Genomic DNA, 15,674 nt, shown 5'->3' with positions numbered 1-15,674 from the left:
ACCCATTTATGCCTGAGGTTGCAATTTTTTGAATTTTTGTAATCAGAACTTGGCAATGACCTTCAGCAGTAGGATGTAAATAACTCCCACATGCTTAGCATTCCAATAATGGAACACTAGGCATAAATAGACTAAGAACCTTGCTCATGGGGGATTTCTTCCTTGAAGTTAACTCAAAATTCTCTACAGCATAAGCTAAGTCTTTGATCCTACCTAATATTGTTTGGGGAAGTAACAAAGAGCTGGTCATTATGCTGTTTTACTCTATGAGTGGCAAGAGACCTAGGCTCCTAGAAGCAGATGAAAGGAGTTCTTGTCTCAAATTAGCCATGCAATGTGAATAAAGTCATGGGTAAAACTGTTTTAATAATAATAACAAATTTTATTGAGGGCCCACTATGTGTAAAGTTTGTGCAAAGTACTTCATTTATAGTGATTATCTCATTTAATAGTCCTAAAAACTTTAGAAGCTAGTTATTAAGGTTACAATTCTTATTTAACTAGAGGAGAGGAAACTGGGGTCAGTTAGATTAAGGAACATTGCTAAGGCCACAGAGAGAAGTGGCAGAATCAGGAATATCAGATCCCAACATCTGTGCTCTGAGTACAAAGTGTTATGCAAATACTAGAGTCTAGGAATTACAATCGAAACATTATCTGTTATGCTTAATGTGGGTCATCTCTTTGGGGAATTACCATTTGAAGACCTGCTATCATTCATCTAGGCCCTTTGAAATTAAGTCATGATCCCACTACCCTTTTTTCACTTGTCTCCTTCATCTCATTACTATTATAGAGAACATAGGTCCACCATGACTTATTTTATTATAAGAAATAGTGTTGCCAGGCAAGAGGCATGGCCCCTCTGGCCTTGATGCTCCATCACATCCTAGAACTTACTTTTGCCTGGGGGGAGTCTGAAAAAAATATTAATGTATCCAGAAAAATATCTAAATTAGTGTTTTATAAATAACTTCCCAGACTTATAAATGTATTTTAAAAACCACTGAACACCATTCATAGTTAAATAATTGCATTTGAAATCAATAAGATACAATATTTCACCTATCAGAGTAGAAAAGAATGAACAGTTTGATAATACTCAGTGGTTGTGAAGATGTGAGGAAAGGGGCATTTTCATATGCCGTTGGGGGGAAGGAAATTGATACTATATCTTTGGTAGAAATGGTAATATCTATCAAATTTTGAAATGCATGTGATATAGTTTGGCTGTGTCCCCACCCAAATCTCACCTTTAATTGTAATAATCCCCAGAGGTCAAGGGTGGGGCCAGGTGAAGATAATTGAATCATGAGGGCAGTTCCCCCATACTGTTCTCGTGGTAGTGAATAAGTCTTGTAGATCTAATGGTTTTACAAATGGGAGTTCTCCTGCAAAAGCTTTCTTGCCTGCTGCCATGTAAGGTGTAACTGTGCTCCTCCTTTGCCTTCTGCCATGATTGTGAAGCCTCCCCAGCCATGTGAAACTGCGAGTCCATTAAACCTCTTATTCTTTATAATTACCCAGTCTCGGGTATGTCTTTATGAGCAGTGCAAAAACAAACTAATACAGCATGTAAGTTTTGAAACAGCAATATCACTTCTAGGAATTATTCCACAGATATTCAAGTGCTAAAAATATATATATCCAAGGGTGATAATTACATCATTGTTTATAATGTCCATCACAAGCAAGTCCTTCCATGCTGTGGAGTAATTACAGCTGTGAAGAACGGGGTATATCTATGTATGTGCTGATATAAAAGATCTCCAAGTGAAAAATGTCAGGTGCAGAGAAAAATGTGAATCAATATGTAATCCCATTTTTATTAAAAAAAGGCACACACATACATCACATACACATATACATATACGTGTGTGTGTGTATATATATATATGCAAATGCACAAATATCTTTGGAAAGATAAATGTCAACTTATTAATAGGTATTATCCCTGAAGAATAGGACTGAGAAGGCAAAGATGGAAATATAAGGAGACTTTTTTAAATTATTGCATACTTTTCTGTATTATTTTTAAATTTTACTAAGTACCATACTAACATAATTTGAAGACCTAATTTAAAAAGTCAGTGTCTTCCAGAAAGGAGTTATCTGCCAGTTTCTATAATTAACTGATGTAGACCAGTCTCTGCACTTTTCCTGAAGTAAAATAAGAAAGATAATCACCAAGGAAGCGCTATAGTGAGACACACAAAAAAAGTGGAATATAACTCATTTCAAATTGTACACCAACTTGTCTTTTATCTTTCTTTAAGTCAATAACTCCCATAATAGCAACAACAGCTGCAGCTCAGCACTTGGTGCTCAGGAAAGAAAATGGATGCTTCTGTGGCTTGACAACCCAAATATTAGAGCCAGAAAATTCACTGTTACTATGTGACATTTGACTCCCTTATCCATTTCACTGTTGTCAACACTATCATCTTTCAAAAATTGTAGTGACCACCAAGAACAAACCTTTAAATGTATACTTAGCAGTGAACGCTAATGAAATGTGAGCTGTCACTAAAGGCAATTGCACTCTGAGACCAGATCTACCTTATGTCAAAATGTACTGGACAAAAAAAAAAAATCAGCTAATGTCTGGATATTTCAATCATTCGGATATTTGATATCCGATATCAAATATTTGATATTTGATATGATGTAAACTTATAGCTCTGGCTGAATTTTACAGGTGCCATTCCCATGGCCAGCATGTGGGAATCCCTTCAGTGGTACGAAAAGATTAGTTCAGCGGTTCCTGAACTGTTGTCATGGGACCAGCAGCAACAGCATCTTGTTAGAAATTCAAATTCTTGCCCCTCCTACTCCCCAATAAGATATACTGACTCAAGAATTGTAGGAGTGGGTTCAGATATCTGTGTTTTAATAAACCATCCAGGTGATTCTGATGCCACTAAAGTTTGAGAACTGCTGGGTTAGTCTAATAAGGGTTTTAGGCAAGTCCTTCATAATACCTATTTTCCTGGAATGTGGGATAGAAAATGGTATCATTTGTTAATACAAATGGTCAATGTAGCAATGATAAATCACCTTCTAAATATAACTGAGTACCTTGGGTATCCAATAAACCTTATTTTTAAATTTTAAACAGTTTTAAATTGACAATAATTGTACATATGTAAGGGACACACAGTGCTATTGCCATACAGATAATGCATAGTGATCAGATGAGGGTAATTCGCAAATTCGTCATGTCATACATTTATTGTTTCAGCCTGTTGGGAACATTCAATATCTTCCTTCTAGCTATTTGAAACTATATATTATTGTTAATTGTATTCTTGTCATTCTATAGTGCTATAGAACACTAGAACTTATTCCTCCTATCTCATTGTAATTTTGCATCCTTTAATAACTCTCTCCCTATCCTACTCTTCCCCTTCCCTGCCTCTGTTATCTGTTCTACTTTTTACTTCTATGAGAACATTTTTTTTTAGCTTCCACATATGAGCCAAAACATGTCATGTTTAACTTTCATTTCCTAGCTTATTTTACTTAGCATAATGTCCCCCAGTTCCATCCATGTTTCTGCAAATAACAGGATTTCATTGTTTTTCATCACTGAATAGTATTCCATTGTGTATATACACTGCATTTTCTTGATCCATTCATCTATTGTTGGACACCTAGGTTGTACTCCCACACTTTCCCTTTGATGCTCCAGTCAAATCTCCTCTAGTTATTTGTTGCCTTGGCCCTTTCTTATTGGGGGGACTAGCCCCAGCATCTCTAGTCAGCCATCTTGCTGATGTCACTCTCTGACATACTTTAATATTCTAAGATAATGTCAACGGGAATCAGTAGTTCTCCCATTCCAACTACCACTGAATAGTTCTTCTGGTGATGAAGATGGATTTATTCTGATCAAGACTCTCTTATGTGGCCTTTCTGAGGCCATCAGCATCTATGGCTGACTAGTGCTATCGCCACAGTCTATAACCAAGGATTGGGAATTTCTTCCTGTGCAGGTAAATATACAGTACAGTGTTTATTTCCACAATGTAGCTTCATATTTCCTATATTCCAGTCAACACAAAAATGCTAGCTGATAGTTTATATTTACCAAGCTTCCACTGTGTTCTAGCGTAATGCCATTTATTTCATCTAATCGTCTCAGCAACACTGTATTGTGGATGTGATATTCCCATTTTTGAGTTGCGAAACTGAAGTTCAGAGGAGGTTACCTGAGGTCTCACAGCTAGAAACTTGCATGACTAGCATTTGAACGGAGGTGGGTCTGATACAAAGACCTTGCTTTTTCAACTATATGATATCTCTCTGAGCTAACTCTGCCAGTAAAGATGTAGCCTAGAAAGTGCAGAAACCAGTAGTTCTTCAACCATTTTATGCCAAATGAAAAGAAAATCACCAAATTGCAGAATGGGGGAAAGGAGGTAGGCAGTAAGCTTTAGGCATAAGGATGGATTTCTTTGCAGTGAGGGTTATTTATGTGATCTGTTCCTGGATAGTTGGAAGACTCAAAGAGCCAGACAGAAATTTCACAGGCCCGGGAGAGTAGTCAAGGATAATGATAATGGGGCTGTAGGTGATGAGGTTAATAATGTAAGATCTTACTTGGGCCTAACAGCAGGCCTCAGCAAAGCCTCTGGGACCACTGGCCCCTGCTCCCAGCCATGTTAAGATCTCCAATAAAAGACCCACATCTCTTCTTTGTAGCAGTTCCCACTATTACATTTCGGTGTAATTTTTTGAATAATCTCTTTCTCCCCTTATTAAAGTATTATGCCTATGAAGGCAAAGCTTTTTTTTTTTTTTTTTTAATTTTATTTTGTTGAGGTAGGGTCTTACTCTGTCACCCAGGCTGGAGTACAGTGGCGCCATCTCGGCTCACTGCAGCCTCTGCCTCCCAACCTCAAGTGATCCTCCCACCTCAGGCTCCTGAGTAGCTGGGACTACAGGCTTGCACCACAATGCCCAGGTAATTTTTTGTATGTTTTATAGAGATGAGGTTTTCCCGTATTGCCCAGGTTGGTCTCAAACTCCCGGATTCAAGCAATCCTCCCACCTCAGCCTCCCAAACTGTAATTCCTGGAATTATAGGCATGAGCCACTGTGCCCAGCCCATATTTCATTTCACTATACTTTATTTTGAGAGATGGGGTCTCACTATGTTGCCCAGGCTGTAGGGCAGTGGCTATTTACAGGCACAATCCCACTACTCATCAGCACAAGAGCTTTGACCCACTCTGTTTCTGATCTGTGCCAGTTCACCCTTCCTTAGGCAACCTAGTGGTACCCTGTTCCCAGGAGGCCATATTGATGTTGAACTTAGTGCAGACACCTGAACCTCATAGCACACTACAGCCCAGAACTTCATAAGAGAGCTGTGTTCTGCTCTGCTCCTCTCTGTAACTCCAGTTCTGAGCACATTACCTCGCACAGAGCTGGGGCTCAATAAAAACAAAAGGGTCACCCTTTATTTCAGTGATCATTTTGCTCAACTGAATTCAGATATTTTTGTAATTTTTGTAATTTTGTAAATTTCTTCTACTCTGAGATACAATTTGAAAAAAAAAGTTTAGCTCTAATGCAGCCTAGGAGGTAAATTTATGTAGTTTTTTCTTAGGTCTTTTCCGGGCATACTTAGGGAATAATTTATATTTTTGCAGTATCTCCTCATGGTGTTTATATTTATTGTTTTTACACTGTGAGATATTACATAACAGTTGCTAGAGCAGGAATAGAAGCCAGTTCTTTTTACTTGTTCCCATATGAAAAAAATCAAATGATCGTTTTCACAAAAATTCCTTATCACTTTAAATTTTTCCCATAATTCAAATTAACAGTGAGCATGCCTTGCAGTCATGCCCTTTTGTGATTCTAGGGAAGACAAAACACTGACCCTGGGAGTAATAATAAAATCACTCCTACCTTCCATGAGTAAGATGGAGAAGTCCTTTAAGATAGTGATGGTGCTGGCCAAAACCAGGATGGAAAAGATGAATGTGCAGATTGGGTCGGCTAGTTTATACTCTGGCTAGAAAAAAACAAGGATTTTGGTTAACTGAATTCATACCTCTCTTCCAGAAAGTCTGATTAATAAAATAAGTAAACCTCCCTGTGTCTTTCCTTCTCTGTCACTCATTCACCCTTTTGACATGTGTCATCCAACTCAGAGGCAAGACTTTGTTTTTGAAGACTCAATCCTTCCGTTTAGCTTTAAACTACCAGCAAATAAAGAAGTGAGACTACAAGACATGCTCTCCCCATAATTTAAGAACTAAAAGGGAGAATATTCTTAAGTTTGCTCTCAAGAGCCCTGATGTAACTTCTTGAAGATTAATAAAAGTACAGAGTATGTGATGAAAGTATGCACAAATATGCCCACAAGATCCAATGACGTTTTGGCCTTAATTATAATGAGCAGAAGAAAGGGTATTACTTGCTCACAAATTGCATATGGCCAGCATACAGCTGGACTATGCTCTTGGTTGACTGGGGTGAGTTTATTTCTTTGCCTCTCAAGTATTGCACATACTCAAGGCTGGCATCTTTGATGCAGTCTTAAGGGTGTGAACCAAAGTGTCATCCTTGCTCAGTCTCCTCACTGGAACCCTTAGCCTCAGGGTGAAATGTCTGCTTTTCTACCCTTGATGAAGTTCTTTGCCACAGAAAAGTCTGTGCCCCACTCTCTTTAAGAAATTCAGCATCAACTCAACTTCTGTGAGTGGACCCTCAAACTCCATGTACCCTTATAATTTTGAACTACTTTTGCCTTAGACTTAAAGCTTTCAGTGATCATTTTGCTCAACTGAATTCAGATATTTTTGTAATTTTTATTTACATGTTTTCCCTTTTTTAGGAAAAGCTGTGAGTCTCTGCAAATTAGACAATTGTGATGCAAACAGACAGAGCTAAATGTTCTCCATTCTGTGCCTGCTAACCCATCTCTGTTATCAATATTACCAGGTAGAGATCTGTAGTGGATATTTATTTATTTAGAGTCAGAGGCTTACCGGGGAGTCTTTCCCACTTTTCATTAGCACTTTGGCTTTTGGGGGAGAAGCTACCTCTCCCCCATTGTGGGCAACACTGGTGGAACAATAAATCAGGTACTCTAACCTCCCTTCGGCCAAGCAGCAGACACAAGACACAACCTAGGTTAATTGGACTCCCGTTCACAGAAATATCATTCTTCAGAAGTGACAAAAACAGGAAAAAAAAATTTGTTGAGACACATTTATTTCAGTGTGGTGTCTCGGACAGAAGTTGGATCGTTTCTAAAATCTAGAAATCAGAATTTGCCCTTACTTCTACTTTGATGTCTGTCTAGGAGCACACATAGTACATTTCAGCCAATAAATATACTGTTTGCTAAAGTGAGCCAGAGATGTTCCATATTGCTTATAATCCAAGAACCTGAAGGTATTCACAGTTTTGTGGCTGTTCATCTTAACACCACGGTTGAGGGTTTGTTTGCTTGCTTTAGCTTTGCGAAGTAGTTCGTATAGGTAAACAGAGGATGCCCATTCTCTTTAAGTTAATGTTGGAGCTTCTGTACTACCTAATCTACATAAGTACTGGGATGTTGGGTAAACTCAAACTCACCTTAAAGTAGATAATAAGTGCACTAATTAGCACACTGATACTCTGAAATAGATCTCCAAGAGCATGCACAAAAGCAGCTCTGACGCTGGCATTGGCTTGCACTTCCTTGTGATTGTGGCCAAGGCGTCTCTGGTGCAAAACCACAGTTAGTCTGAAAGAGAGAACAATGTTCTTAGCACACATGAGATCAGTTTTCAAAATGTAGGCAGCATAATGGAGGAGCTGGCAATAACGTGCATTATCTAAAATGATGGATAGTTGAAATATGTATGCTTTAAAAAGAACTATCTTTGACTAATGTTTAAATACACATGTCACAAAATTTTAATACTTTTATACAAAAACAAACCACAAAGACACACCCAGTTTACTCATTCATCCACCTAATGTTTCTGTTTCACATTGAAACTGGAAAGCATCACTTCTTAGATGAAAATCAAGCATTTGACAATGAAGGGAGGAAATCTCCTTTATTGAAGGTTGACTGTCGGGCACTGGGCTGGTTTAAAGTCAAGCTTCATTGGGAGCTTAATTAAAAGTACCGGTTTCATACGCAAAAAACATAGGAAGGGATAAATAAGGGAAAAATAAAATAAGTAGTGAATTTTACTGAGGTTTTATTTTACCTTTTATTTTACTTAATTTTGTGCATTTTCAAAAGAATTTGAAATTTGAATGATTTCTTAATGTCCAATGATGAGAATATTGTGCTCATGTATATAAAGCTCTTAATCCAGAAGTAGAAATATATTAATGTATTAAAAATGATCTGGTATGTGTACATATATATATACACAATATATTGCAAAGCTGAGCATCTCTTGTCTCAAAGTGATCAATAGCAAATACTATAAACTATGTGCATAGTTCTATTTATCTATACCTTTAAGAGGTATTAGACTAAAGCTAAAATTAGAACATTTTCACTGACAGCTCAGTGTTTTGCCTTTCTGAACCTTTTCTAAACATTTTGTAACAAAGATTTAAAAACAGCAACATATTGTTCAACGTCATGTATCCCATTCTATTTTCAGGTAAAGTGTCTGTTAAATCTCAGGTCATCACCACAAAGTGGAATGACCACTAGGCATCAAAATCTGATCACTACAGAATGTACAGTTTTCAGATGTTCAGTGTTTGGGTAGAAATTCACTCTCAACTAGGAGTTACCATTTAAGGTCCCTTAGACAGCCTGATATGGCTGACAGATCATAGACCCTCATCTGATCTGCCATGTGTGTTCATCACATTGTCATTCATTCTTTTGCTCATCTTATTGACAAAAAGAGACAGGAAAAAAACATATGTAGTCACTCATATGCAGACACTTGTAAAATCTTGGGCCATAAAGGTGAGTGAAAACAGATGTAGTCATTCCCCAGTGTAGCTTTAAATGTGCTGGAGAAGGTACAGTTTAAGCATCCCCCTCACCCCCCACACACACAAGTGGAAAATTCTAATTACAGTAAGTCCACCAAGAACTGGTACTATGGGTAATACAACAGAGGAGTCTGATTTAGTTAGAAAGACGTTACAGTTGAGTTGAACTCAAAAGCTTAAGCTAGAGTTAAATATGCTGAGGGAAGGAAACGTTTCAGGCAGTGAAAACTTAGCAGGCAATAGCCTTCAGGCTCTATTTATAACCTTCATCCTAGAATCTCTTCACAACTTCTATTGGAACTTTCTGTCCTGATTTTGAGTCCCCAAGGAATAGATTTATTCCTGAATCGCAGTTCTGTTATCTTTATATTCAAACAATACAGCAGCTAGCAGCATTTGAAACCTGTAATCCCAGTTTTTGGAGAAAATATTATAGTCACTCAGCATTCTTATCCATCAATAACTATCTACTCGCACAAAGAAGGCAGAGATTTCCAACCGCCTTGACTTTCTGGGTGTAAAAAGCACCTGCAATGTGAAGGTCAATGTTCAAAAGCAGTTACAAGAAAAAGAAAATTTGGATGATATCTGTTTAGAAAATCAAACCTGATCATTGAGGCCCCAGATTGATGTGATAGTTGGGTAGGTTTGTAGCCTTCATCTTTGTGTAGCATCAAGACAGCCTACGTGACATATGACTCTCAGGAAGTTAATACTTGTATTCTTCCTTCTGCCTCAAGACCATATTGTTCTCCTTATGCAAAGCAGCATTACTGACCCATAGTCAGCAATATGTGTGCTCTGGCATATCTGTCTCCTAGAGGTGATAGATTTACATTGATCGACTCACACTTTTTCTCCCAGTGCCAATGTGAAACACATTTTCAAGTTAACTGGCTGAAGATGGGGATCTAGTCACTGATAACAGATCAAACACCATTCTTCTAATTATTTAGCTCAGAGATTTTGAGCAATGGCTCACAAACTGAGAGCTGGGTAAGTGAGATGTCAAGGCGCAAGGCTATTAGAATGACCTGAGGACCTTTTTCAAAGTGTACGTGCTCAGCTATTCTTGAATTCCAGAGATGCCATTGTGCCCCCTCTTAAAATCCACTGTTTAAAACTTCATTTTTCAATCACTGTCTTCTCTACCTTCATGTGAAAATCTACCTCAGAGCATATATCAAGTTGCATTGCAAGATAGATAGGCAGATGATAAATAGGCTGAGTTTCCTATTGCTTCTGTAATAAATTACCATGATGTTTTAGCAGCTTAAAACAACACAAACTTATAGTTCTGGAGGTCAGAAGTCTAAAGTGGGTCTCTAGGACTGCATCTTTTCTAGAGGCTCTGCAAGGGAATTCATATTCTTGTCTTTTCCAGCTTCTAGAGGTCACCTGGCTCCAGGCTGCGTTCTCCATTTTCAACATCAGAGATACAGCATCTTCTCTCCTCTCTGATCTCCTGTCTCCTTCTTATAAGGATGCTTGTCATTATGTGGGCCCCCCTGGATGATCCCCTATCTTAATATCCTTCATCACATCTGCACAGTTCCTTTTGCCATATGATTTAACATATTCAGAAGTTCCAGGGGCTAGGATGTTTAAATCTTTTTAGGGGAGTGGGTCATTATTCTGTCCACCACCATGATAGCTAGCTAGATCACTAGACAGAGAGATGGGTGGATGGAGTTTTAAGTAGAGTTACCCAGAATTAGATCCTCAAATGGGAAGGAGAAATTTGAGTCAAAAAGATCAAAGTCCTGACCTCAAAACCCCATTGCCTGAGCAATCCAGTAGTTCATTTTAGGGAAGGCAGACTCATTTGTCAAGGGACATATGCTCGCCTCCTGTAAGATGATTTAAGACTGCCTAGATAAAAGAATGGACCAGCAGGTTGAAACCAAAGGGAGAATTTAACTAACATAGCACAAGGAAGAATTTTCATGCAGTCACAATGCTGCAAAGATAATAGAGGCTGTTTTTGAGGGAAATAAATTTCCTTTTATGAGTTCTATTAAGATATATGAAACTAATGACCATTTTATGGAAATGTTGCAAAAGAGAATGCAAAAGTAAAATGGGGACTGAGGTAAATACATTTTAGAGTCCCTTCCAACACAACCCATGGGGAGGCCATCATCTGCTCACCTCACAGAAATGGAACAGTAGTAAGTCATGCCCCATGTGGAACCATCAACATGCCTGAGAGCAGAATGTAAAGGATTCTGGGTCTGTGAATCTGGATTAAAATCCTGGCTCTGTACTACTTAACCTCACTGGGCTTCAGTTTCCTGATCTATAACATAGGGGTGTTGTGAACATTAAAGTTGGTAATGTATATCCAAACATCCTCACCCTGCCTCCGGCACACCAGAAGCTTTCAAAACATGGTAGCTAGCAGAAGCCAGTATTAAAAAACACTTTAGCTTAAACAAAAGCAGTTAACCTTGTTTTCAATCTTAAAGCCATTCAAACACTCTGTCTGGCCTCTATCATCTTCACAAGTACTGAGTTTTAAAAAAGTCTTTGTCCAGATAGAGTTACAGGAGAGCCTCATGGGCACTGTGCGGGGACCAGGGGATGACTTACATAATGTTGGCTGCCACTGCGCAGCTGGAAACGATGATCATCACAGTCGCCTGGATCTGGTAATCGGGATACAGCAGGCGCTCACACGCCAGGTACACCAGCACGCCAGTCACCACCCAGATGCACAGGATGGAGAGCAGGGCACCAAGGATTTCTACGAATTCAAACACATACAGAAACCCACACACAGATAACTCCATCACCTACACCCCCAAAACTCATAAGACTCTTTGATGCTTCCCCCAAAAAGAGGCTTCACACTAGTTCACTCAGTGATTCACAAAGTAAAAGTCTGGACAGATTTTACAACTAAGAGAAGGAATTTTAATGTTGCATTCATAAAACACCAGCGTCTGAGTCATTATGCTCCATGTTACCAAGTAATTTCCAGCAAATTTTTAGAACATATTAACTGCTGCCTACCCCCCACCCCCCGCCCACCCCACCACCCCGCTGCCGTTTTCCTTGGGGATCTTAATTTAAACAGGTGCTAAAATGATTGAAACTTATTAGGAGGTAAAATAACGAGACACAGAGAGTAAAATGTGTTTAGAAACTCTTAATTTCGCCATAAAACATTTACGACCTGCCAGTGCCAGCACCTTCAATGGAATAAAATAGTGAAAAGGGAAAGCTTCAGAGAGCACTTGAAGAAAATGAGTTTTATTTGCCAGTGCAACATATTATAAACACAGAGGTGAGCTCAGAGGCTTGCTAACACTCTGACTGCATTTTAAGAGCAACAGTAAGGAAAAGAAGCATCAGAATAGAAGTGTTTACATCAATATGTAGAGATAAAATGGTGTTCAATCTGCCCACTGAGGAAAGTGCATTTGCTCACTTAGGAGTTAACACTTCATTCTGACCTTTAATTCAAACCCATAGATAGATTCTAAAAACCCAGAAGGGTCTAGAAACATTCTTTGAGTCAGTGGTCAGGTACAATCCATCATTTAGTCCTTCCCCACTTTAAGCTAATCCCAGAGATTAGTTCCTTTTAAAGCAGAGCAATGTAATATATTATCACCCAGTGTGTGGCAATAATTTTCCAGACTTTAGTCATTTACAGACAACCTTCATAACGTTTTCCAAATCCACATGCTACCTGCCTTATTAACCACTCGATTTTTTTTTCAAATAAATTCCCTTTTTACACTTAGCTTCTTCCTAAACGATGTTATCCATGAAATTACATATTTGATGTGCTAGTTTATTTTGTAATGGGCATCAGGATGTGTAATTATTGTCCATGTGACACTTAAAATTATCTGACTAACCAACTGTGGAACATTTCTCACACTATGGGAAATGCTGATGCAGATGTTTAAGGCATGAGCTCAAGTGTCAGACGTATATGGACTGGCTATGTGACTTTAGAAAAGTCGCTTAACCTATTTGAGCCTGAATGTTCTTATCTATATGTATTATAATAATAGAATATATGTAGAATATAATAATAGAATAATAGAATATACATAGATTATCGGTTAAATTATGTTCCCCCCAAATTTATATGTTAAAGTACTAATCTTTGGCCTGGTGCAGCGGCTCATGTCTGTAATCCCAGCACTTTGTGAAGCCGAGGAAGGCAGATTGCCTGAGGTCAGTAGTTCAAGACCAGTCTGGCCAACATGTTGAAACCCCATCTCTACTAAAGATACAAAAAAAAAAAAAAAAAATTAGCTGGGCGTGGTGGTGTGCACCTGTAATCCCAGCTACTCGGGAGGCTGAGGCAGGGGTATTGCTTGAACCAGGGAGGTGGAGGTTGCAATGAGCAGAGATTGTGCCACTGCACTCCAGCCTGGGCAAGAGAGCAAGACTCTGTCTAAAAAAAAAAAAAAAGTACTAATCTTCAATTCCTCAGATTGTGACCTTATTTGGAAATAGGGTAATTACAGATGAAGTTAGTTAAGATGAAATCATACTGGAGTAGGATGGTTTCAATATGGCTGGTGTCCTTACTTAAAGTGGAAACCTGGACACAGACATGCAAATGGGGAAAATGCCATGTAAAGATGAAAGCAGAGCTCTATGAGCCAAGGAATGACAGACAAAATTTCTGACAAAGTTTGCCCAAAAAACCACCAGAAGCTGAGAGAGAGGCCTGAAACTGATTTCCCCTCACAGACCTCAGAAGGAACCAACCCCACTGACGCCCGATTGCAGACTTCTGTTTTTTGTAACTGTAAGGCAATAAATGTCAGTTGTTGAAACAGAAATGTATTTAAAACCGAGTAATGTATTATTACCCAGGTGTGGCAATTATTTCCCAGACTTCAGTCATTCATAGACAACCTTCATAATTTGTTATGAAAATTAATAATGTACCCCCAAAATAATGTACCCAATTTGTAGTACATTATTAAGGCAGCCATAGGAACCTAATATGACATATAGCAAACACTCAATAATCTGTTATTCTATTAGTCTACTCAGGCTACTTACAACTCCTCTTTGCAGAAGTTTATGAGGACCAGGCCCAAAAATTTCTGGTTTGCCGGAAATGGAAGTTGAGTCTGTGGATGTCAGGAAGTGTGTTTCCTACCCGTGAAAATCCAAATCAGGGTATGAAAGTGGAGCGTGTCTAACTCAAAAACCATGGTTAGGAAGCACAGTGGGAAAAGAGCTGCAGGTGTAAAGCTCAATACCAAGAGCAAGAGTCAGGAGTCAGATCTCAAGACAAAACAAAGAGTCAGAAATCCAAAAGTAACTAATTAGAACAGGAGACACATGAGGATCATTGGTAAATGCTACCATGATTGCTTAAAAAAAAAATAGCTTAGCTGGGCTCATTGGGTTGACCAGATGATGGGTGTGTTGGGTATGAATGTGTTGGACTCACCTCTATGATATAGAGGTGCTGTTTAATATGGTAGCCACCAATCATGCATGGCTGTTTAAAATGAAATTAAGTAAATTTAAAAATCTGGTTCTTCAGTAGCATAGCCGCATTTAAAGTGCTCAATAGCTACATCATACTGTATATTACAGAATATTGCCCTCGCAGCAAAGAGTTCTATGAACAGCTCAGGGTCTTCCATGGCCACGATGCCGAAGTACAAGCAGAGATCTAAATTCTGAGTTCACCCTACATTTTCAAACCATCTTAGGTTTACAAAACTGCTTTGACAAATGGTATCAGAAAGGGTCAAGTACATGTAAAACTTTACACTGACAAATAATGGGTGCTTAGCCAGAGGTCCATGTTTTCCAAGTGTAGTGCTGTTCAAGCACCGGCAAAAGCATTCTCAGATCACATTGTCACGAACTCTCTTTACTGCTGTTTATTGCCTCATCTCCTGGATGTTAAAGGGAAGCAAGTCAAAACACCTGCGATGATCAATGGTTTAGTATAAAATTAGGACTTCCTGCCATTCTAAACTTGAAAAACTGCAGTCCACAGGTGTCAGTCTACAAGCTATGACACGTGTCTATCAGCCCTTTCAGTGAAGGCTGGCCACCCTTGCTCAGCTCTCCGATTTCCTCTACATTGAGGTTCTCAACCAGTGTGAAAATGTGGAATTGTGGCTATTTGTTCACATGATTTGCACAAAATATTCAGTCAGAAGCTCCTCCAGCTGATATAAGGAATAACACAGAGGAGAATTGAAGTTGCAGAGTGTGGGGTTGTGGGGGCGGGTAAGGGAGGGATTGTAAAAATGAGTCAAAGTAAAAACCCTTATCAAGACCTAGGTGATGGGTTGATAGGTGCAGCAAACCATGACGGCACATGTTGACCTATGTAACAAACCTACACATCCTGCACATGTACCCCAGAATTAATTAAAATTAAAATTTAGGAAAGCATACAGTCAAATGTGTTATAGACCAAATTTAGAGACCTCCAAGTTGTTTATTTATGCTACTTGGTTAAGTTATTTGTGTCTGTTTTAGTGCATACATGTTATTTGAAATCCCTATAATTATTAGTTGAGAAGGCTGGAATTTGCACTGGACTTCTTCTCTCCCTTTCTTAATCAGAGTGGAGTCATTTGTCTATTGTTGTGAAATTTTTTAAGGCAGCACATGTGAACCACATTAAATAAATGGAAGGCAAGGCTCAGGCACATGTTTCAGCACATGTTTGCTTTCATCCTGTTACAACA

At 38.7% G+C, this 15,674-nt stretch overlaps 1 protein-coding gene and 1 long non-coding RNA gene across 7 annotated transcripts in view; one reads left to right on the top strand and one right to left on the bottom strand.

Annotated features, from left to right (window-relative positions):
- The window catches only part of SLC30A8 (solute carrier family 30 member 8), a 230,404-nt gene that overhangs the window by 3,264 nt on the left and 211,466 nt on the right, over nucleotides 1-15,674 (bottom strand). For all 3 annotated transcript variants that reach the window (XM_073018323.1, XM_073018324.1, XM_008001414.3), the window contains 3 exons: nucleotides 11,569-11,722; nucleotides 7,597-7,747; nucleotides 5,920-6,025 (listed from right to left, as the gene is read on the bottom strand). In XM_073018323.1, the coding sequence (XP_072874424.1) occupies nucleotides 5,920-6,025; nucleotides 7,597-7,747; nucleotides 11,569-11,722 (411 nt within the window). The remainder of the gene's footprint in view (nucleotides 1-5,919; nucleotides 6,026-7,596; nucleotides 7,748-11,568; nucleotides 11,723-15,674) is intronic.
- Nucleotides 1-15,674, top strand: part of LOC119624872 (uncharacterized) — a 592,746-nt gene that overhangs the window by 556,476 nt on the left and 20,596 nt on the right. The window lies entirely within an intron of this gene.

This window comes from Chlorocebus sabaeus, chromosome 8 (genome assembly GCF_047675955.1).
Source record: "Chlorocebus sabaeus isolate Y175 chromosome 8, mChlSab1.0.hap1, whole genome shotgun sequence".
In the NCBI taxonomy this organism is placed as follows: Eukaryota; Metazoa; Chordata; class Mammalia; order Primates; family Cercopithecidae; genus Chlorocebus; species Chlorocebus sabaeus.
The sequence above is the reverse complement of the archived record's forward strand: the minus strand, read 5'-3'. Positions and strand labels throughout refer to the sequence as shown.